Source organism: Myotis daubentonii, chromosome 4, assembly GCF_963259705.1.
Source record: "Myotis daubentonii chromosome 4, mMyoDau2.1, whole genome shotgun sequence".
Classification (NCBI taxonomy): domain Eukaryota; kingdom Metazoa; phylum Chordata; class Mammalia; order Chiroptera; family Vespertilionidae; genus Myotis; species Myotis daubentonii.
Window position 1 is genome coordinate 100301634 of NC_081843.1, and position 24789 is coordinate 100326422.

At 40.7% G+C, this 24789-nt stretch overlaps 1 protein-coding gene across 3 annotated transcripts in view; it reads right to left on the reverse strand.

Annotated features, from left to right (window-relative positions):
• Positions 1 to 19755: 19755 nt before the first annotated feature.
• Positions 19756 to 24789, reverse strand: part of FBXL7 (F-box and leucine rich repeat protein 7) — a 327587-nt gene continuing 322553 nt past the window's right edge. For 2 of the 3 annotated variants that reach the window (XM_059694757.1, XM_059694759.1), the window contains exon 4: positions 19756 to 23011. In XM_059694757.1, coding sequence (XP_059550740.1) covers positions 22275 to 23011 — 737 coding nt within the window. In that variant the 3' untranslated portion in view covers positions 19756 to 22274. The remainder of the gene's footprint in view (positions 23012 to 24789) is intronic. The other variant, XM_059694758.1, reaches the window with a different exon arrangement.

The following is a 24789-nucleotide window of genomic DNA, read 5'->3' on the forward strand; positions in this document are numbered from 1 at the left end:
TCACAAGGAAAGAGAAGATAAGGTTTTTTGGTAAGACTGAGAGTTATGGAATATAAACCAAGTGTCATGATGTGGATACTCTACTACATTGTGAATTTCTACATTTGGAAATGCGGTCACCCCAAATGTGGGCTAGACAAGCATGACACGGTTAGTTTACCCAGCCAAAATGGCTGGCATAAAGTGGTATAAGTAGATGCAATAAATAGTAAATCAAAAGGTCATATTGGCCTTAATAGGGTAGGACACTCTCAAAAGTGTTTGTAGGTTGCCAGCTGATAGGCTGTCCAATTCCTGGAATGGTCTGGATTTGTGAATATATTATATCTATTCATAAGCATTAAAATGATGATGATGATGATTATGGTGTGTGTGTTAGAGAGAGAGAGAGAGGATGGAGAGGGATTGTAATCACAATAGTGTGTCCTAGGGACAATATCAGCAAAATAAATTCAGACTGCTGTGCCTTTTCTGAATTGAAATTATACCCATATTTTGACCTCTAACTTTCTTAATTCATCTTTGTACTTTCCTGGCTCCTGTGATTCTGAGTATTACTTCATGGCCACACATTCCTAATAATGAGCTTCCTGAATATTAGTGCTCTGCTAGCTGGCTCTCACTCCCACGCTGGCTTTAGGTCTCCCGCACCAGTTCTAGCTTGATATCTGGCAGTCTAGTCAGGGCAAGGTTGTGACCATTCTTAGAGATCTAATTCCCTGAGGCATGGCAGCTTCAGCCAGAACTGGGATCATCCCTAAAGACAAAGTAGCTCTGTGCCTTGAGTTCACTTAGAAGTTTTAGGAATTGTTTTTCCCTCCTATTGATAAATGCAATATTATACATGGTGGTGACATACCCAGGTAAGCTCACATAAATTAACAGAAGCCACAGTATACGCATATTGACCCCACCATCATAAGTTGAAGGGTTGTTTTTTTTTTTTTTTTCTAGGAAAAATGCTGCTCTCCTAAGGTTCGGTCGTTTTCTCAATTAAGCCTTACAGGGTAAAACAATAACAATAATGAGGCTTCGAGTACCCAAAGGACTTGAATAAATATCTTCATCTTTTGGAGGAAAGCTCAGAATTAGGGCAAGCCACCCTGGGCATTTCCTCCCAGGAACAGAATGCAGGGTCATTTGAAAAGTCTGTGGGACACTGACAGAGACTGGGAATGCTGCTGATTAAAAGAATCATGCAAGTGTGCGGACAGAAGGGACAGAGATAAATGTGTGCTGGTTTGTGCTGCATCAACTTGGTTAGGCAAAATCACATTTTTCTAGATTCCCATTCCCTGAATGGTTTTGAGTTGCACTTGTTTAAACGTGAATTGATGTTCTCTTTGGAAGAGAGCAGTGAAGGCCCAGACATTATGCTCTGAAGGTTGTTGTAACTTCCATGTCCTTGCTGTGAGCTTCCCCTTATAGACCCACATTGGTGGCTAGACACACTTGGACTTAACAGGTTACCTGATTGGTGACTTTCTTCATCATCCAAGTTCCCTCCTAAACCTTCACTTCCCAGCTTCTTTCACAGTTGTATAAAATCAAACCCCCATAGTAAATACCTAGTCTCCATAACTTAAAAGTTTTTCTACCTACTTGGCCCTGACCAACACGGGAAGTGACAAGGTGACTAGATGTCACCATCATGAGAACTAACCCTACAGAACCTACCTAGGGAAAGCTCTTGCCTAGCACTGGGGAAAATAAGAAACTAGAAGTTGAGTTTTCTGGTTGTAGTGGGGTTTTCATTCATTCACTCATTCATTCATTCAACAGATATGTAGAAAGCTCTCAAAATGCGTCAGGTACTCTAGGTAGTGAAGATACAATTAAGCTAAAATAGGGCCACCATACAATTCACTGTCCAAACCAGAGCCATTTGAGAGTGAAAGAGGCATTACATGATATAGATATAGATATAGATATAGATATAGATATAGATATAGATATAGATATAGATATAGTAGATATAGTAGATATAGTAGATACAGTAGATATAGATGATATAGATCAGAAACTGGGACTGTACTAGGCAAACCAGGATACAGATAAAAGAGAGCTGATTCTTATCATGGTGCTGACAGTTAAGTACTAAAGACAGATAATTTAAAAATAATCTGAAATATGAATGTAAAAGGATGAGAAGGGCTAAGAGAAGAAGTCCATAAAGCTGAGGTAATACACTGGAAGATGATTGACCTATACCAGAATGTCAAGAAAGGCTGCAGATTGCACTGAGATTCTGGGTCTTCCTTCCTCTTCCTCCTTTTCTTTCTTCCCTTCCTTTCTCTCCTCTTTTCTTTCCATTTCTCTCTCTCTCTCTCTCTCTCTCTCTCTCTCTCTCTCTCTCTCTCTCTCTCTCCCTCTCTCTGACATTACACAAAACTGAGAGAAAAAGGAGTGAGATAGGGTTGCCAAGTATGTGGCTCATTCACATGGGGAGTCAGTGTGCAGGTAAAAATTGAAAGTATAAAAATTCAAAAAAAAAAGAAAGTATAAAAATTCGATGTTCATGAGTTGGGGTGTGTATAGGCTGGAAGAGGGCCCTTCTCTGAAATTTTTTCTGGTTCAAGTAAACATGATCTGACTGGGTGATTTTTATCTTTATCCTTTCGCTTTTAGACCAGGGATTTTGGTCTAAACATTGACCTCACTCTTTGTTGAACAAGTTATTCCTTTTTACTCCCTTTTAGCCTTAGCATTCTTATCTGTAAAATGGTTATCATATAATACATCGCATAACATTGTTTTAGCGATAAAATAAGACAAAGGATGGAAATTCTCAGATAGTATTTGGTACATAATACCCTTCATATAAATATCATTTCTTGTTATTATGCATTAGATTTTTATTATTAATGGGTCATAAAATTCCTCAGTAAAGTTCTTTCATACAGTTATTCCTCAAAGACAAATCATTGTTAAAATGCTTTCATGTTTCTTTCATTAATCCTTTATAGATCTAAAACATGGTTATTATCAAAATGTCTAAAATATTGCAAAACTGAAGAAAATTTTCTATATTTTTACATTTAGAAATAAATACTGCTAACCCTTTGATTTATGTTCTTTCCATCGTTTGCTATGGATTTTTATGTGGTTGAGTTAAAGAATATAACATATTGTGTATACTGACTTTTGAAAGGTTATTTTTCTTGACTTAAAAAATTAAATATGTTTATTATAGAAAAATTAGAAGTGCTTACAGAATTTATATTCAAATCATTGAAAATATACAGCTGTTAGTTTTTATTTTGAGTATATTTTCTTATAGCTTTTTTTCTATGCTTTTAAAGAAAAATAACTGAAATTATATTGTGCACACTGATGTTTAAGCCTTAACAGGGGGACCTTTATAAATTTCATATGAGAAATTTTATAAAGAACTATTCAGTAACATCTAATATCAGCCCTGAGTGGATTTAGTAGGTTTTCCTAATTAAAAATTTCCAATCACTGCTGTCTTCAGTGAATTTTAAAGAGGCTAAAAATTATTACTCATGTAACCTGCAATGAATTATATTGTTTATGTATCTCTAATTATATGAATAAAGATAACCTTTAGTACTTCTAATTCAATGTCCCAAATATGCAAGAGTTTATCCATGGTTGGCAAGGATAGGTACAAAATAAAACCAGTTTTTATTTCAGATGTCATTAACCATAGCTGTGCAGTGATTATAGAAAACTAACTTACTAAATCAGTTAGAGCTGAGGGAAACACTCTAGGATCAAGTTTTACCCCTTCATTGCAGAATGGACCAATAACATATGAGCCTTCACAATTCTAGGTTTGAGATGAATGCTGCAGAAGGGAACACCTAGCAAATCTCTATACCCTTCACCCCTTCTCTCAGTTGTCTAAAAGGATGAGAGAAAAAGGTGACTCAGACTGACATGGTCTGGGTTACTTTGTAGAAAGCATTATAGTTATGCTGTTATGTTTACATAAGTTATACTGTGTTAAGTTATGCTATGTAGACTATCTGTTAGATTTAAATTTTGATTCATCTCTCATCAATTAAAACCATTCAAACCGCTTCCTTGGCGGTTTCTGTGGTTGCATCCAGAGTACATTACTTGGGTTACTTTCCCTCCTTCAAGCCTCCTTCTCACTCAGAAGTTTCCTGGGAGTTTCAGTCTCCAATGAATTTAAGCATAAAGGTGCTACCACATTTCCAAAATCATATGTAGTGCCTCATTTGATATTTCCAAGTGGATGAGACACTATGGTCCAATTTTTTGATTGGTACCATCCTTACCTTTCTGAGTCACAAGTAGACAATTCATAACTTTCCATCCATTTATTTAGTTAATTGGAAATTCTGTCATTTTGGAAACATTTGCCCGTTAGTTCTACTTTTCAGATCCACAGGAGTCATTGTGAATTCACTGATTGACTGATGGATGGATTAGCCTTTAGCCAGAAAGATCAGAAAGTGGAGAAAAATAAGGAAACTGGTGGAGGTTTTTCAGGAACTGTTAACTAGATGTCATTCTAAAACATGGAGTCTGAGCCCATCCCGTATGATAAGGGGATGAGATCCAATTCCATTTATACTAGAACAAGTTAAGTCTGCCTACTAGAGCAGACACTTGATTGGATCAAAGTAGGCTTTTTAAAAAATTTTTCTTGAATGCTCTGGATAACAGCCTCAATTCTCCATTTAGTGCATATATTTTGCACAAATGGTGTTCAAAGTAGTGAGAGATGGTGAATCTAATTGGCAAGTCTGATTTTATAAGCAGGCTGCTTTCATCTTGTTCTTCCTTGGAAATAACGAGGTTTGTAAAATTATTGTAAATATAAGTCTGAACACATAACCCTCCTCACCTCTCTCTCCTCATGATTTCATAAGCAGCTGGTGTTGCCGTGGTAGTTTAACAGAAGAAACTGGTTCTTTTGGGGACATCTGTATCCAATATAGACTATCTCTGGCATGTCTGTGTCCCTTCTCTGTGTGTAGCATGATGGAAAGCAGGCTCAGAGTTTTGGGTCCTTGCCCCATGTATTTCTCCGTATCATGAAGTGAACAGCCACTTCCTCTCCAAGTCTCATAAATGCTAGGGGTAGTTTCATTTTCCATCAAGAGGATGAGATTTCCTTTCCCCTGTGATCTCAGAAGTCATTGCAGCTGGCACTTTACAGAAAGTGAAAGAGAGGTTTAGGCCCCGGATTGTATCATTTACTCAACAGCCTCATAATTATGAAAACATAGCGAGTCCCAGCTTTTCACTTTGGTTTTCGGAATAAAAACAATAGACATAAAACAAGCCACAATTGATACCCAAAGTTGTACAAGATTGGGTGATGGCTATAAAGATCAAATCAATATCCATGTCCTAGGTTTGTTCTCCATTTTCTTTTTTGGATTTTCCATTCAAAGAAGTCAACTCATAAAATAGTCTTAAAATGGACCTTTGCTTATACATTCTGAGAAGTTATTTGAAATGAATCACAAATAGATTAATGTACTTTGACCCGATTTTGTCCCATTTAGAACACAGGCATTTCCTCAACAGAGACGCAATGGTCTAGCAGTGGTCGGCAAACTCATTAACCAACAGAGCCAAGTATCAACAGTACAAGGATTGAAATTTCTTTTGAGAGCCACATTTTTTAAACTTAAACTATATAGGTAGGTACATCGTTATTAACTTAATTAGGGTACTCCTAAGGCTTAGGAAGAGCCACACTCAAGGGGCCAAAGAGCCGCATGTGGCTCACGAGCCACAGTTTGCCGACCACGGATCTATAGCAACGGTTCTCAGCATGGTCCGTAAGCCAGCAATGTTAGCATTCCCTTGGAATTTGTTAGGGATGCAAATTCTCAGGTCCCACCAAAGTCTGAAGATCCAAGCATGGGCCCATCTATCTGTCTTTTCACAGGCCCTCTGGCTTATTGCATTGCAACCTAAAGTTTGAGAATCCCTGGTCCCTAAAGAATAATTAATGAAGTGGAATTAAAAATAAAATTCGTATATATAAAGTGTGTTTGTTTAGGTGTTGGCAGAGTAATTTGTGGGCTGTACTGCTTTTTTTGTGAGGAATAACTTGAGTGCTCTTTTGACTAACTTGTGTTAATTAGTTATACAGGTAAAGTATCTGTATAGTTGTACAGGTAAAGGGCAGCCAACTTAATCAGCAGTAAAAGTACCACCCAACTCGGGAAACCTGGGGCTGGGCAATGCTCATCCTTTCTTGGATTTGTCAAATCTAGGAAGAGGCTGCAGGCTTTTCATAAGGAACCCACAGATGCTCCAGGGTCTGAGGCTGGACCCACTTGCATAAGTAAAAAGAAATCTTCTTAGAAAAACTAGGATACCATTTAATATGGCAAAGAGCTCATGCTCTCTGGTCTAAAGGCATCTTTGTCCCTAGAATCGCACTTAGGTATAGCATAGATTTATGTAGGTAAGTCCATTTCTCAATGTTACATCTCACTCTAAGGAAATACGTTTCATATTTTACTCCTAATAGAACACTTTTCATAAATTTTAATTTCCAAGTACAGTGTTACTGATGGCCAGAAAGTTCTATATACCTGTGGAGAATAGAGCTCCTGGTTGATTGGCTATCCTGGGGATCATTTTAAGTGTGTAGGATAGCTGGGCTGGCTTGGCTCAGTGGTTGAGCGTCGACATATGAACCAGGAGGTCATGATTGATTCCTGGTGAGGGCACTTGCCTGGGTTGCAGGCTTGATCCCCAGTAGGGGGCATGCAGGAGGCAGCAGATCAATGATTATCTCTGATCATTGATGTTTCTATCTCTTTCTGCCTCTCCCTGCCTCTCTGAAATCAATAAAAAAATATTTTTTAAAAGTGTGCAGGTAAACCTCCCTTTGAATGTTCAGAAGTGCCTGTTTACACTCTTTAAATTAGAGTTTAAATTCCTTCTGCTCTGACCATGTGATAGAAACCTGTGTAAGAAAGTGAACTTTCATTTATTTAGAATGAAACAGATGAAAGTTCAAATCTTAAAATTCCTCCTGGATTGTTACCATAAAACATCATTACATTGTTTGAATATTATTGCTAAGAATCTTTTATCGTATTATGCACCTATGGTTTGAGAAAAAAAAATCAGGAAAGTTCAGTGTGGGAAAAGTTGGAGTTATGATCTAACGAAGATCTACTCTTTGCTTCCTTCTTGTGTCTTATACCCATTCTTTGGATGGTTCTGTCTCAGTGGCTAACTTGGACAACTCAAACACCAATGCTCTTCTAGGCCATCCAAGAACTGGCAAGCAGGACCCAGGAGCCCAGGCTCGCCTTTTGGTCTGATACCCACTGAGACTGTGGGTGTTCACGGTCTCTCCCATGAGCCCTAGTCAGTTTTTGGTCACCTCTTCCACGTATGGCTGTGGCCTACTCTGCTCACCTGCTCATCTGCTCATCTGCTCACCACAGCTATGGCTGCTCAAGTATCCAGAGCTGAGCCCTCACTATGGCTGGAGGGTCACTTCTGGGCTCACTGGTAAATGTGGCCACAGCCATCAGCAATGGGGTTGCCTGGACCTCACAGTCACTATCACTTCCCTCTCCACTGGGCACTGCTCTCTTCTATGTTCTCTTCCTTCTCAGGCCAAAACATGACAGAACAGAAAAGAACTCGAGGTACAGTTTTCCAGGTGCCACGTCTTCCCATCCTCCACACAAGGCCCTTGCTAACATGGTTGTGCCTATTTAGGAGACAGCTTCTTTGAGTAGGAAAGTGATATGTTAACAACATGGGAAGCAAGACCAAATTTAAAACACATTGGTAGTTTTGTAAACTAAGTCCCCAAAGACTAAGTTAACTCTGCATTTTCAAAACTGCACCATGCTTAGCTAATTGCTTACTCAGTAGGGGAAGAAAAACCATTTGCCAAAACATACAATTAGGCAGCAAAGTCTATTGTTGAGCCCAAAGCATGTTAAAATTAAACATAAGGGTTTTTGAAAAAGAATATTATCTTGGTATTCAGAGATGTAGATTATATAGATTGCTTTAGAATAGAAAGAAAATTCCCACATGGGAGAGATGGGGTATTGAGGAACGAAAGATTAAGTGGCCTGCCCAAGGTCATATAGCAAATAAAGCATAGAGCTGGCCTTTTTTATCCCAAGGCTATTGGCATCTCCATGACTCCAAGCCATCTCAGGAGATGGCAGTAAACACCTCACTTTGGCCACTGCTTCTTTGTCCCAATAAAATGATGAAGGAAGCAGTGACAGGAAGCAGCCAGTCATAGGGGATGAGTGATGATGACAGTGATGGCACCACTCATACTTCCCGATCCCTCCACCAAAGAAATGGTAAATATGAACTATGGTTATCAGTCCTGCTGTAACAAAAAAACACTGAATAAAAGGATACAGCATCAATAAATACTTCAAATGTATATATGTCTGGTACCTGTGGACTTAAGTCAGCAGTTCAACATCCTACTTTCTTCATTGAAAGGCTTGTATCCTTGCATACCTTGTGGAAAAATATCACCATGTACATTTAGCAGAGATCAGAAGAGAATGGATCTAGGCCCTCATTTATCAAAGTTGGCCAGTGGCATAATAGCATGGAAATATCTGGAATCACATTCTGAATGATAATAGAAGCTGAGTGTCACCAGCAACACCATCTTTTGGATGCATAAATATTTATATCCCCTTTCTGAAAAGGAAATACTACTGTAGTTAAAAAAAAGAAGAAGAGGGGAAGAAAAGGAAATATCTGTGTGCCTTTTAGCTTATCTACAGAGGACAACTTTTTCCTGGTTCTGATTTTCTATCCATAAACTCCCCCACCCCACCAGTAGTCCTCACATTACTAGACTGTAAGATCAAAGTAGCTGCTGGAAATATTATCCAGCCAGGATTTTAGTAGAGCTGTGCTACTGCAAAATTCCTCTGGGCTTAGAAGTACTCTTCTGTCTCTCCTTGTGGAAGCAAACATGACGTGTCAGAGGGATTTTAATGTGAATATTGATCTGTGATGCCCACATTTTTTTTTTAATCCTCATCTGAGGATATATTTTTCTATTGATTTTGAGAGAGAGAGAGAGAGAGAGAGAGAGAGAGAGAGAGAGAGAAGAAAGAGAGAGAGAGAGGGAGAAAGAAGGAGGGAAGAGAGAGAGAGAGAAACATCAATCGGTTGCCTCCCCTAAGCACTCCGACCAGGGATCGAACACACAATCTAGGTCTGTGCTCTGACTGGGAATTGAAACCTCAACCTTTTGGTGTATGTGATGATGCTCCAACCAACTAAGCCACCCAGCCAAGGGAGTGATGCCCACATTTCAGGATCTCTACCCCAGACCCATGGTAACATCTTATGCCCTCCTCTGAGTCTGCATGTTTAACACATACAGAGATTTAAAGCAATTTCAAAAGATGAACAGGAGATGATAATTGGTAGGTCTGAGCTACAAAGGACATCACCAACTATGGTACTTAAAAACCTAGTGAAGCCCGGCCAGCATGGTCAGTGGTTGAGCACTGACCATGAACTAGGAGGTCACAGTTTGATTCCCAGTCAGGGCAATGCCAGTGTTGCAGGTTTGAAATCCAGTGTCGGGTGTGCAGGAGGCAGCCAATCAATGATTCTCTCTCATCATTGATGCTTCGATCTCTCTGTCCCTCTTCGTTCCTCTCTGAAATCAATAAAAATATATTAAAAAATTAAGTGAAGAAGCACATTTGAGCTGAACAGGAAACAATCTTCTCTTTGATACCTTCTCCCCTTATTAGTATTACCTGACCCCAGAGAGTTCATAGAAGCGAGTTGTTGATCAGACTGACATGCTTTAGATATTTCCAGAAGTTCACTTGGGATGTAGTTGATACCTGTAAGTGTGGTTGGTTTCTGTTTCTATTTCCTGTGCTCAGCTTCTACCTAATTTCATACCTTTAAACCAAATTGTGGCCAATTATGGTTTGACCCTACTTATGAAAATATTGAAGGCTTTAGGTTTTATTCCTCTGTGGGAGAATATAATAGTGCATTAGTTTACAAGGGCTGCCATAACAAAGTACACAAAGTGGGTTGATTAAATAATAAAAACGTATTTTCTCACTGGATGTCAGAAGTACAAGATCAAGGTGTACTTCTGACATCCTGAGGCTTTTCTCCTTAGCTTGTAGATGGCCATTTTCTCCCTGTGTCTTCACTCGTGTTCCTTATGTACATATCTAGGTCCAAATTTTTTCTTCAGATAAGGACAGCAGTCATATTGGATTAGCGCCCACTCTAATGAACTTATTTTAACTTAATCACCTCTGTAAAGGCTCTATCATCAAATATAGTTACATTCTGAGTTCCTGAGGGTTAGGACTTGAACATATGAATTTTGTTGGGGGGCACAATTAAGACAGAACACATAGAATGATTGACTCAGAGGAAGGGCATATCTAAATCAACTCTTACTAGCCTCACGATTTTCAAGAAATAACTCATATGAAAGACTGTATATTTCTCAGTATACTGGAGGGATCAGCTAAGAGTCCTTCATTTTCAGCAGTGCCATTGGAACTGAGTGACAGCGCTTGTGTATATGGACCTGAGTTTGGAGCTTGAGTCAAGAATCGTTTACTCTTGGCTGAAGCTGTCATGATTTACTATTATTTGGAATATAAATCTTGCCTACTGCAAAATGATTAGAGATGGTATATAATTTTAAACATGTTGAAAAATGAGAAGAAGAATGGTCATATGAAACTTCAAGAACAAATAGATGTTATCAGTTACCTGGAAAGAGCTGAAGTTTATATTTTGATGCTTAATTATTTTTTGGATTGTTTTTGGAAACAAAAGAAAGAAGAGAAATATACTGAGGTATGTCATCCCCATAGACTGTTAAAAGAAAGCAGGCAAGCTTGCCTGGAGAGTAAAATTTTCCCTGGAACTAAACCCAAGGAAAAATTTATTGCATGAGACATTTCACAGAGACTTGAGTGAATTAAGTGTGTCAAATGTTGAACAGGGATAGTGGATCATAGACAATGTCTTCAAATAGGTTTAATGTAATCAATTATTTATAACAAAAAGTCCTATTGCACTTTAATGTTATAAGGGAGAACATTTGGTATAATTAATATCTTTTGGGAAATAAAATCTTTATAAAGCCCCTTTCCCCTTGTGATATTTGGAGTGACTAATAGTGAGAGAAAGAAATGCTGAGATACTGCATACGCTACCACATTACAGCAAAGTGCATTAATGTCTTTGGATGTGCAATGGAATGTTTAGAGATGACCTGGGTTTAGGGGCTGGCAAAACTGGAATGGCTTTTCAAAAGAAAATGCAGAAATTTATCTTTTTTTTTCCTTTTTTTTAAATCCTCACCCCAGGATGTTTTTCCATTGATTTTTAGAGAGAATGGAAGAGAGAGGGAAAGACAGAGAGAAATACTGATGTGAGAGAGAAACAAATCCATTGGTTGCCTCCTGCACATCACCTGACCAGGGCCCTGGCCAGGAAGGAGCCTGCAACCAAGGGACATGGAATCAAACTCTTTGGTCTGCAGGCTGATGCTCTATCCACTGAGCCAAACCGACTAGGGCTTTTTTTTTTGGCGTTTTATTTATTTTGTTATTTTCCTCCTCCTTTGTCTTCTTCTCCTCCACTTCTGCCTCCTCCTCCACCTCCACCTTCTCCTCTACCTACACCTCTTCCACTTTCTCTCCTTCTCTTCCTTCTTTCTTCTCTTAGCTCCTGAAAGATGAACCAGAAGAGGTGATCAATGACATGACTGAATAACCAAGAGCTGAAGGGCTATAAAAAAATGGGATTCTATGTTCTTGATATAGCCAGCCTCCAAGATGGCCTCCCAATGAACCTGGACTCATGGCTTTTGTAGTTTCCTTCCACATTGTATCAGGGTCAGTCTGTGTGACTAATAGGATACAGCAGAAGTGATAGCATGTCATTCCAAGGCAAAGTCATTAAAGACACATGGCTTCCTGCTTGTTATCTCTTATCCTGTTTCTTGGATCACTCACTCTGGGGAAACCAGCTGCCATGTCATGAGCAGCCCCAAAGAGAGGCCCATGTGGTAGGGCTTTCTGCCAGTCGTCATTGAAGGAAGTTGAAAGTGGGTTCCCCAGCCTGTCAGGCCTTCAGATGACTACAGCTTGGGCTGATATCTGACTGAAAGACCTTGAACCAGAACCACTCCACTGCTCCCAGGTTCTCTGAGATAAGGAACTCTGATACAGTTCTATGACCCATAGAAACTGAGATAATGTGTGTTGCTTTAAGTTGCCAATTTTGGGGGTGATTTGTAAATATTCAATTGCAAATTGTTTACGATGTAAATACTTTCTCTCTCGGCTGTCAAAATGTCATCTCCTCAGAGGAATTTTCCCTAATGGTTCTATCCAAAGGAGGACCCCCACCTCCTTGGGCCTTCATTTCCCCCTTAATCTACTTTAGTTTTCTCCATAGTCCTTATCACTACATGATAGTGCTTAACAGTCCTTTCCCCCTTCTTGCACATAACTCCACACACCCAGATATGTCACTTTAAAAAAAAGATGCATTTTATTCTAAAAATAGCAATGTTCGAGCTATATAACCAAGTGTCACTTTGATGTCATTAGAATATTTCACATCTTCAGTGCTTTCATTGTGTCTTTCCACAGTCAGAGCTAACTGCTCTGTCAAAAAGAAAACACTAAGAGGCAACACATACAAAAATTCAGTTGTATTCTTTGGAAATTGTTTCCCTAGAATGCTGGCTACTTCTGATTATCAATGGTATTCATCCTGCTATATTTTTCCAGAAAAATAAATCTGGCTAGGGAATTTTAAAAATCAGTACAAAAGACACACTTCGCTACTACCACATTGGAAAAAATATTGTGCTTGGCAAAGGAGAGACTTTTGGATGCCATCAATAAATACCCGCATCTTTGGTCCCAGTAACCAGAACTGAGAAGAAAATCTAGGCCATGAATCCCTGTCTGCATCCTAATTCAGATGGGTTATTTATCCCCTTGGCTTTCTCCTATAGCATTTCCATTTATTGGCGGAGTCAAACATCTTTTTTGACCTTATTCCAACATCAGTAGAATATCTCTATTCTTTTACTCTTTTTAGTTGGCCAGACTGGCAGGATTTAGAGTGATTTTGATAAAAAATGAGGGCAGATGCAACACTCAATATTTTTGATAGATGTGGCTCCATTGGTGTTTTTTCCTGTGCCTCTAAACTAACGTGTCTCCTAAAGCTAAATAAAATACTAAACAAGTGAGAATTTCAAGAACACCAGACACTTTAATATGATGGCATTGATGCTGGGAACTCCTTGACCAAGTATATAAAATATATATATTCATCTATTGTTTATCTTTTACATGAAACCCTGATCACCATATAAAATATGAACAATTACATATCTTCTAATATAGAAATAAAGTGATTCTTCCAAAAATAAACAGAAAAACAGTAGCAGAACCAGGAAGCAAATTCTGGAGTGTTAAGTCCTCATCTAACTATTAGTTAACTTGATCAGATCTGACCATGTTATGAAAAGTGAAAGGCAACTCTTTCTCTTTGTATTTACAACATTGTAGGGTTGGTCAATGCATCTGTGTTTGGGGTCTACAGGGTGGGGCTTTCTCTTAGTACAGGACTACATTGAAGCTCTGCTACCATGGACTTCTAATGTCAAGAGGAAGGCTGCTATAGACACTGATATTATTTTAGAAAGCCCATTGGAGACATCTCAAAGATAGTTCAATATAAATTCAGGGACAGTTGGAAACTTAATAAAGAAGATGAGAATGAATGAACAGCATTTGGGCTGAGTCTTTTGGCAGTACTCTCTGCTTTGAGACTGGAGAGATTTCAGGAAGGTTGGAAAAGGGCCTGCAAGTTCTACTCTTTATTCTGATTCTGCTAAGTCAGAAGGATGGTGGCTAAAGTGGCTTTCTTGGACTGTTCAGATGTACGTTAATAAATCTTACTGGAGTTAGCTGCTTAATGCTAACTTCAATCAGACTCAAATTTATTCATATATTAATGATATTTTGAAATAAAATTAATATCTAGAGTTTTTCTATGACACGATCCATATATATTGGACTCATTACAACCATTACAACCCTAAAGGGTAGTATTGTTTTTTTAAGTTATATGAAGCAGTGGGACCCATGGCATTAGTCAAACTGAAATGTAAAATTGCAACCAAAGTTGGACACTTCTAAAATGAAACTTAATGTTTTAAAAATCCAGCTCTTTGTATTTTTACTCCATTCCTAGACATATAGAAACAGTATATTTGGGCATTAAAAACTAAACAAAATACCAACAAACCCCTTATTCCTGTGATAGTCTACCAAGAACAAACATCATAAAGAACCTTGACACTTTTCTCTTAAGTGGATTTTTGAAATTATTCAACCACATGCACTGAAATGCTTACCTTTAATTTTATAATAGTTTTCAAGAGGCTTTCTGATAGTTACGAATCCTTGAGGGGCCCTGGATTTTAACAGAAACCAAGTTTACCACTAGAGATGTGCATAAAGCAGGGCCATCCAGGAAAATGATGAGGAAATTATAAGTGGTCAATAAACACCTATAAATAGATGATGAAGTTTGTTTATTGTTATGGGGTTATTAGACTCTGCATACAGTTTGTAGTTCACCAGCCAGGAAGGGAGTGGAATACCCCTGTGGTCTTCCAGAATGAAGCTCATTATATGCCCAGGATCCCCTCGAAAATGTTCTGTGTTCCTGACAAATTAACTCACGCATTCTGACAATGATACTTTCTGCTGGACATTAGACTATCCACCCTTAGCAAAGTTTCCTGAAAAGTTCTTTGAAATCACCACAGACCTCACCACACCCTGGGATGCATCTCCTGAAAATGGGTATCACACAAGAATGGCCAAACTCACATACTGCAACTAGGACCAAACCTGAATTTGTATTTCATCAGTCACCACAGAGAATTCAATGGGAAGTCATCTACAAAGGGAGATAAGTGCATGAATTTACCTCACTAAAGTCCAGAAGTAGAAACCTTAAAAAAGTTTTAAATGTTGCATTTGCTATCACCATAAGACTTACCAAATATTTCTTAGTTTCAGCCAAAGGAGACTTTCAGTCTAATTTTCCCAAGGCCTGTTTTGGATTCCAGCTCCCCACAAAATGTAACTTTGGGTTGTAAGGCCTGCAGAGGACTTTGCAAGGAACATAATATGTTGCATTGTTTAGAAAATCAGATAAGAAAGGTCACTTTTCTTCCTGGCCAGAACAAGCTATTGGCTGTGAAGAATTAGGCATTGGAACCCTGAGGCCACAAGGCCAATGTATTTAGGGTGAGGGAAGTTAAAGAAACAGAAACACTCAGCACTTGAGAAAGTGTGCTTTTCTTTTTATAAAAGCAAATAGAGTTGTTATGTCACATGATCACCCTGAAGGTTATTTGGCCACATGCATTTGGGGTTAAGCACAAGTTTTAAAAGGAAAGGAGGCTCTCCTATGGCCGGGTTTGTATTTCCTGTGTGCACTATTTTAAATAGAAACATTACACACAGAAGCCAGAAGGCGATGGTACCAGTGAAACAATACCAGCTTGGAAATCGATGGTAACTGGTTTACATTATGTGAGTGAGAGGTCATTATTTAAATGTTTCTCTCTCTTTTTCTTTAAATCCACAGCCTCTTGGTCTCCAGCTTTCCAGTGGGTCCATGGTCATTATTCTTTGGCTGTTTTAAAATTATAAACGTGGTGGAGGAGAGCCAACTGGAGTCTCAGAGTCCGACCAGCTAATGGAAAGCCTTTGTTGCAAGGACATCATTCATAAAGATCAAGTGTGTCATAAATCACATGTGGGGCTGTGGTTGTAAGAACAAGAGAAATGGTTGAAATTCTGTCTCTCTGGTTCTTCTAGAGATGAGGATCTGTTCTGCAAAATGATCTCTTCAGGGGCTTTCCTAAGTGTCAGGGGAGCATTAAAAACCAACATCTTTCCATGATCAGGGAGTGGAATTGCAAAATGAGGAACTGTGCAGTTGAAATCCAAAGCATTTGTGCAGTTATTCTGGAAGTATGAAAAAATGTCAAATTACCCAAAGGTAGTTATATCTCCTTTGGTCTCCAGCTCCAAAAGAATGGCTTTGAGACCCAGTGAAGAGGCTATTTATCAGTTGTGACAGTGTTGTCCCTTTATCTACATTCTATAAAAGAAAAGGCCCATGACAAATTTGTTTGAAGTCTAAATGTAAACACCCATGAAGAATACATTCATGATGGGAAACCTGGAAAATTTTTAAAGCTTTCTTTGTAGAGGGCAGCTGTATTCATTAGTGGTTGGTAGATAGTGTGGTTAGAAGGTTGGAAAATAAGGAAGTACCAACTACTGGTTAATCTTTGTAATTAGAAACTCTCTTCCTTGTATCTATTGTGTGACTATCTGGAAATGAGCTTAATAAGCCATGTGGGTCTCTGAAAAATCATGAGGATAGTCGCCCCTGACTATAGGGAAACAGGGGTTAAAAGCCTTCCTATCACACTTTCTCATGGCTTTCATCGTTTAGTTTATTGTCACTGTGGGCAGAAAATTTCACAGCCACAACCCTGATAAAATTTGAGGTTTCAAAGAACCCAACCTTAATGGGTTTACAAGTAAAATCAGTTTCTTGGCAATTTTAATGGCTACCTAATCAATCTTATTTGGACTACCTACTTAAATTACTGACATAGTCTGGTTTTTAATAAAAGGACATGGTAAGTTGGGAAACCTCAATTATTTTGACCATTCCCATCCTAAGTTCATACCAATTAGAATGATACAAAAGAGCAGCCATGCTAGCTGAAGAATCCAAGGATCATTGAGGGAGAGAGCTGCTGTCATCCTCTCCCTAAGCTAGATTCAGGGGAAATCATGATTGCAGGTTCACAGGTGTATGGCGTGCCATTGCATAGGCTGTTTGGGAGAACAGTCAAAATGCTCTGAGGCTCGGAGAATTTGCCTAAGAAATGATGCTTCAGTGTTGTTTTCACAGAATGTCCTCATCCTTTAAAAATGAGATAGATAGATAGATAGATAGATAGATAGATAGATAGATAGATAGATAAAGAATGTACGTAGGGATTGGATTAATTTATGAGATGACTTTGGAACAAAACAGAATCTGCTATTTCCATATGACTAACTCAAGGAAATGACAAAGTTAATGTTCACCTACAGTAGAAATTGTTTCATTAACATTATCAAATGCTGTCTTCCTAAGTGGGTTCCATGTATGCTGCTTTGGATGATCAAGTGCATCATGGATGGCTTCTGATGCTCACCTTGTCCGAGTTATAAAATCCATCTCAACGGTATTCTTTGAGAGCAGTCCCTGAGCTCTATCTCTCTCTCCATATGGTGATGAAAATGAATGTCTTCTTTGGTGGACTCCATGAGGGCAAGACCTGAAGTACCAGCCAGTGCTAGGAATGCAGTAGGTTCTTAGTCAATACCTGTTGGATGAATGGATGAATATTTCCACTCTTTCTATATTCCCCTTTCTACCCTCCAACTCATTACATGCTGCTATAGTTATTTGATTAGAGTTCCATTTAGAATACAGGTACTATATCTTATTCACCCAGCTTCTATCATAGTGCCTGGTCAATTAACCGTTGTTAAAGGAGTTGAGGGTTGCCGAGTACCACATGCTCCTTCAAAAGAAAATGATTACCACTCCCTGGGACTTCTTTGTTCATGAAGAATAATGTCAATTTTCAATCACTATCATATGCTCATCATCACATGGGCAAGGATTGAATTCAGACATACTGATCTCATCAGTATAAAATTCAGTAGCTCGTTGACTGTAAGAAGAAACATTCCACAATATGGAAATGACTAGGTTTGGAAATATTTAGGTCAAGGATTTTTTAAAAAATGATTCTTCATGGCTCTCCTTTGGAACCTAGATGTTGCTGATTGCTGACTTCCGAGCAACAATTCAGAGCTTCAAGGTAGCCTTCCTGGGTAGTTCATGAAACTGGCACCCTAGATGCAGATATTTCCTGGGGTAGTTCTGCTGGAGATGCCACAAATGTGCTGTTGACAGGCAGGGACTATGTCACATCTAGTTCTCAAATGAAGAGGTTCTGTTCATCCATGTGGTTTCAGATGCAAACTGATCTGCTGACTTGAGAGGAAAAGAAGGCTTTACAAAATGGACCCATGGCTTTAGGAGACGATGATGCACTCAAAGGAAAAAGGAGGACTAGTCACCAGGGTGCATTCCTGGATCAGGTGTTCCAGTCTGAGTGTCTTCCTCATGTGAACAGCTTTGCCCACCTAGTGGTCATCTTAATGAAACCCTCCTGAGCTGCTTTTGGTTCAGGCAAGTCTCAATGACAGCCATCAGCATCCATTGTCCCTCTCCTTCCTGGAGCAGTAGGGACCACTTGTGTACGAATCAAAAAGAAACCATTTGGCTAGCAGCACCTGGAAAACCAATTTGTTTCACAGATTTTCTGCATGAATGTTTTCACTGCAATATTTACCTAGTCTTTAGATATTCTCTCTCCCTCTTCCACTGTCTATTCAGCATTTCACAAAATTAACTTATCTCTGAACTGACCATAATTGCCAGCTATTGAACAAATGCACCACTTTTGGTGACTTCTCTTTGAAAAGTCCGACACAGTAAAAGCAATGTTTTACTTTTCCCCTTAAAATACTCAAGCATGCTCCTGGATACCAAACTTCTTGAAAACATTTTCTAATTCTGGACAATTGTAAATGTAAAGGACAAATGCATTTAATTTACTGCTGGCCTTATTCTGGGACCTTAATAAGATTGCCTGATAAGATTAAGGGCTACTTCAAGTTAATGCTCTGAATGTTAACAGTCCTATTGGTTTAAATGGGAGTCATTAAGCAGCTGACATAGGGTGATAAGAAGGTTGAGAATAAGTAGATTTAAAATTGATATCTCTTAAAACTTTTCTACTTGCTAACGATGAAATTTGCCTTTCATCTCTCAGTACTTGCTTTCTGCCATATTGATCTCTCAGATCTAAGGGTTTGGGTGAGTAGAGGTTTGGCATTTCTCTTTTTCCAACTGATGGATATTTTTCCTTTTTAGATCAAGTTGCCATATTATCCTTCCAGGTGTTAATGCTCTAAGACTTTAAAGAATTTTTTTTTTAACAACTAATGGTCAACATAATTTTGAAGATGTTTTCAATGTTTGTGACTGGTGCCAGGAGAATAACATTTAGATGCACAGTTACTTATCCATACTTCTGAAATCTAGAAAGATCTGAAAAAAATCGAAGTTTTTTTCCCCCATTATTTTTGGGCACAAATTAATTTGGTGACAGAACCTGACCTGAAGGGATGCAAGCTATTTAGAGTTTGCAATAATCTTATGCAGAAATATTAGCATGTTCGAATAAGGGTGCTGTGCCAGAGTCTGCCAGGGCTGTTACAAAATATGCCAGATAACTTCCTAAAATATGAATAATTATGAATTCCAAAATGCATCTGGCTGCAAGTGTGGGTTAAGGAACGAATATCTGAATTAAACTGGGAAGGTAAAGACTTTTCACTTACTTGCTAATTTTCAGCCAAAGTCACTGAGCCAAGGGAAATGACAGAACCGTGGATGCAACTTTACAGGGACAACAGCTGCAGTGCCCTGGCTTGCTCTTCACCTCAACATAAGGCAAGTTTCTTGCTCACTTTTGAGTGTCCCATCTGAACATCATGCTCCTCTAGCCAGGATAGTAAATGAGGCTTGACCCAATTACCAACATATTGCTTTATTTCTTGGTGGTAGTAAATTAAGGCTTTCTAGATTCATACAGCACGCAGTGATTTGAACATTAGAATTAAAAAAACAACAACAACAATGAGCATTCAATTTAGCAGAGGCAGGAAGGAAGCAGTTTTAAAACAGATAAATTTCCTATGAGGCCTTTTGTTTGGTCTCTAAAAATCTGCTGAGCTATTTCCCCAGCAACCTTTGTCATGGATTCACACCCTAAGGGGAAGCAGAATGGAAAAGAAGGTTGAGAAAAAGGGAGAAACTGGGAAAAACAGTATGTGCTGGGCAGTCAGTATGGAAGTTGGTTTTGTCTCATGTTTGGAAGACAGTTTTGATGATGTGGTTAGGTGGCGGTGATAAAAATATCTGTATTGTGACTCCCCTTCTCTGGTTCAGGGAACCATTTTGGATCTCCCGTCTCATTCTGGGAGTATGAAAACAGCTCACTTGGAAGACCCCAGTGCCATGGGTTAGAAACAATCCTTTGTGACTCAAATTCTGAAACGTTAGACAAGGTCACAAGTCACAGAGCAGGGGAATGCTATCTTCAACCCCTTTTATGGTGCTAAGCTCTATGGCTATCACTAGATACTATCCCCAGCCAAACAATTCATTCCCCCTGGTGGCCTTGATTGCATATCTAAGTTGTTGAGGATGTTGTCTGGAGAGAAGACACCATCTCACTCTATCTCTTTCCCAACATAAGACAAAGGAAAGCAGGGAGCCTACAGTGGGAGTGCAGTTGTCGAGTGGTGCGTAAGCTCAGTCTGAGACAAATTCCACATGCTTGCCTTGGAGATGCAGAGATTCTGGGTTTGGATGGTGGACACTTTCAGAAAGAAAGGATGAATGGTTTGAACAGTGATGAAGGAGGGGCACGGCCAGAGAACAATTTGGGAAAGGTCATGTGTTTATTAACAAAAGGCAAGTCAATTACATGAAAATAAGCAATGGAATTTCTTCTGGCATCCTGATTTCACATGAACGTGGCTAGCAAATGGATTTCTATCCAAATAGGACCATTTAAAATTTATACTTGGCAGATATTTTAATGTTCTATTCCAAGGGCCTGGCTGGTGAGCCAGCTCCAAAAGCCTTATCAATGTGTCCCCTCTTAATCTGTCTGGCATTTTCGAGTGAACAGTATCTGAACACCTGGAAGCCTGCCCTGCATTCTTCGACAAAGAACATGCAGACAGCCACAGGGGAAGGCACACGAGGTGGCAATCTGCACAACGAAACACTATGACTTAACCCCAGCAGGCTTCATGTGATGAAGTCTGGACGCACAAAGAAATAAATAGATGAGAAAAGGAGAAATGTGATCTGCATGACAACGAACCGAGGTGTCTGTTCCTGCCAGCTGCAGGGCAGATGTGCCTGATGCAGGCCACATGTGCACTGCAGGACATGTGCTCTTTGGGGCCTTGCTTGTTAGTTAAAAACTGTGAGGGTCTTTCCTCCATTTGAAAACTCTCCATTTGAAAGATCAACTTGACTGGGGGATGTGGGCTTTGCTGTGGTTAGGAATTTCTTGGTGGTAGGAAGTGGGCTGATCTAGCAGGGTGGGAGAAGATGCCCAGGAGACTCAGCCATCCAAAGAAACAGGGATGGGTAATACTCAGAATGGAGTGAAGGGCACAGAGGGCACTGGTGTTGGCACTTCTGAATCTCCCGAAAGCATCCTTAGAACTTACACTCTTGGTAGAGGTAGTAGATGCTTCTTGTGCTCTAGGCCAAAGTACTTCTGTTCATTGACATCTCGGTTCCTTCAGTCCTAAACTGGGCATGAAGCCAATCCTGGAGCTGGCTTCTTGATTAGTGCTGGCAGCTGAAGCCCGGAGCGGTCAAATGCTTTGCCCGAGATCTCAGAGCTCACTGGCAGCAGAGCTGGGGGCAAATGCAGGTCTCGCCTCCTGCACCATGCTGCTTGATGCAAGAGATTCTCTAAACAGCTTTGCAAGTACTTTGCATACACCAGGCGCTGTGGCATGGATTTAACAAGAATTTGCTTGGGTGTGGGATTGAAGAGTGTGGCTTAGGCCAATCAAGCAGTTTAAGGAGGAGGGGGTGAGGAGAGCATTATTATCCTGATAAGGTGTTATGGAAAAGTGAGGAAATGAGGGATGGGGGTGTTAGGCCCCTGGAAATGTGATCAGGAGGAGACAGAGGCAGAAGGGGATGTTTCCAAAGCCACTGAATCAGCTTTCTGAGGTACGTCTTTCGTGAGCACAGAAACTTGCTGCAAACTACCTGACCTGACCAACAAAACCGTTTACTGCAATAGACCTTTGTCCCGCCCACCCCACCCCCTTCCTTTCCATGACCTCGGCTGCCCCCGAGACAGTAGAAGAAAACAAAAGCCAGATGCCTAAGAACCTTCCTGGAAGAAAGAGCTGTTACGAGTGGGTGTCGGTGCTTACACAGGCTGCTTGAAAAACACACAGTTCCTTCTGCTCATGGCTGTAGGAAAACAGCGGCGGCCGGAAGCTGTCCCTTCAGAAGAAGGCAGGGTTGGTGTGCTCGATGACGCAGCGCTTGCAGTGGCGTTTCACGAAGCGCAGCGCCTCCACCGACACCTCGCAGTCCTGGACGTTGAGCAGCTGGAGGTCGAAGCAGTTGGCCGCCACGATCTGCAGCCCCTGGCCCGTGATGCTCTCGCAGGACTTGAGGCTGAGCCGCTTGAGGTTGAAGCAGTTCAGGGCCAGGCACTCCAGGCCCGTGTCCGAGACCAGAGGGCACTTGCCGATGTCCAGGGACTTGAGCTTGGCGCAGTTCTTGGCGAGGTACTCCACGCCGTGGTCCGTGATGCCCTCGCAGCCCCGCGCGTTGAGGTAGCGCAGCTTGCTGCAGTACTTGGCCACGTAGCGGATGCCCACGTCGGTGACCCGGCCGCAGTGCGCGATGCTGAGGTACCGCAGGCGCGACTCCAGCTTGGCGATCTCCCGCAGGCCGAAGTCGCTGACGAAGCGGCAGTCGCTGACGCTCAGCTCCTTGATGGACGGGCAGTAGATCATCAGGTAGCGCAGGCCCTCGTCGGTGAGGCGGACGCAGCGGCGCAGGTACAGGTGGGTCAGCTGCGTGCAGTGCGCCGCGATGGTGTGCAGGCCCTCGTCCTCCAGCACGAAGCAGTCCGTCATGTCCAGGTAGCGGATGGAAATCTGTTTGCCATGCAAGGGGGACAGTTTAATGGAGGCCTCCCGGGTCAAGCTGATGCAGGTCACTTTGGAGCACCCTACACAGAGAGACAGAACACATGCTCAGAGCAACCGTGGGGAATGGGGGTATGGGGGGGGGGGAGGAGAAGAGGGGCTGCCCTGGGTGGGGACGTCACAGGTTCCTGCCCTCCCCAGCCGATCCCCTTCCCTACTGGGCCCCTACAGAGAAGGAAAGCAAGGATGGATTCTCCCTATTCATTGATTTTTAAAAAAACTATTTTGATTATTTGAGTTTAAGGGGGTTCTCAGAAAGGCCATGGTTCCAACTCCAGATCCATCTCTAGTTGGCAGACATTGGGCAAATCAAGCCTTTTGAGTATTTCCTTCGTCTTAAAATGGGGATGTTGACGCTCCCTGAAAGGTGGCTGTAAAGAAGAAATGAGACCATGTAAATACCTGGCCCTGGTCCTGGGAGCTCAGTAAAGGTTGGTTACTTCTTCCCCATAATGGTCTGGTAGCTCTCTGCTCCAAAGAAGTGTGATATGTGAGAGAAGGCTTGGCCCAGACCTCAGTTTGGCTAAAAAAGCTCTGACTGGGAGTCACACATGGTTCAAGTCTGTTTCTTATGGCTTCAGGCAAGAGGCCTAACTTTTCTATCTCAAGACTCTCCTTACAATACAGGAATGAACAGCTGGTGTGCCTCCAATATAGGGAGATAATGAGGATGCAGCCAGATAATGGATAGGGACATACTCCAAAAACTCTATGGGAAATACATGTAGTTATTCGTCCAACAAGGTGACCATCTGGGGATTCAATTCAATCCTCTTAGGTGAAGGAAGAATAATCATGTCATCTGGATTATTGTTCTAGCCTCTCCAACAGTCTCCCTGCCCTGCCTCACCCCCGACCTTCTAGTCACTTCACAGCTGCCAGAAAGATTATAGAAAACAGAACTGCAATCATGTCACTCTGCTCAAAGCCTCTGAATGGCACCCAGACCCCAGAGTAAAATATACGTCTTAGGGGCCTCAAGGACGTGCGCCCAGTGCACTCTGAGCATGGCTCTTACTCCTTCCACCTCACTGGCCTCCTTGCAGACCTGTCACATTCCCTCCTGCCTCAGGTCCACGCACTGGACTGGGCCCCCCCAGATCTCCATGGGCCCATACCACTTCCTTAGGTCTCTCAGCACATGTCAGTTTACTGGACAATTCTTCCCTAATTACCCTGTGTGAGCCAGTATCCCCTGCCTGTCTCCCACTCATTCGCAGCGCTCTGTCTCTGTCACTTTGTGGGATTATCTAAGTGTTTGCTGTCCCCACTCTGGAATGTCAGCTCTGAGAAAAGGGACTCTGGGCTGTTCATTGTTGTTTCCCTCACACCGGGAGCACACTGGTGCTCACTAAGTATCTGTAGAGGAATGAATGAATGAATGAATGAATGACCTATAGAATGAATAGAGTCTTCTATAGGAAGATCAGGTAGAAGAATCCAATTCTAACATTTAAGTGTCCTCAAAACTTCAACCCTGGCTGATGTATATTCACATTGTAAAACAGTTGCCTATATTTTATTATAATGCCTTTTATTTGTGTTGACTTATGAAGTTTACAAAGTGTTTTTATAAACATTTTCTTACCTGATTTTTAAAACAGTCCATTTTACATATAAGGAAATTTAAGTTCAGGACGATATCTTTAGATGCCTCTCTAAGCATTGTTTCTAACCCCTTTCCCCCCAAGAACATGCATGTGTATGGATTATATTCATATTTACACTATATATCATATAATTATTATACACTTATATATATGAAACACTTATTTCATTGTGTAGTTAAACTCACTATACA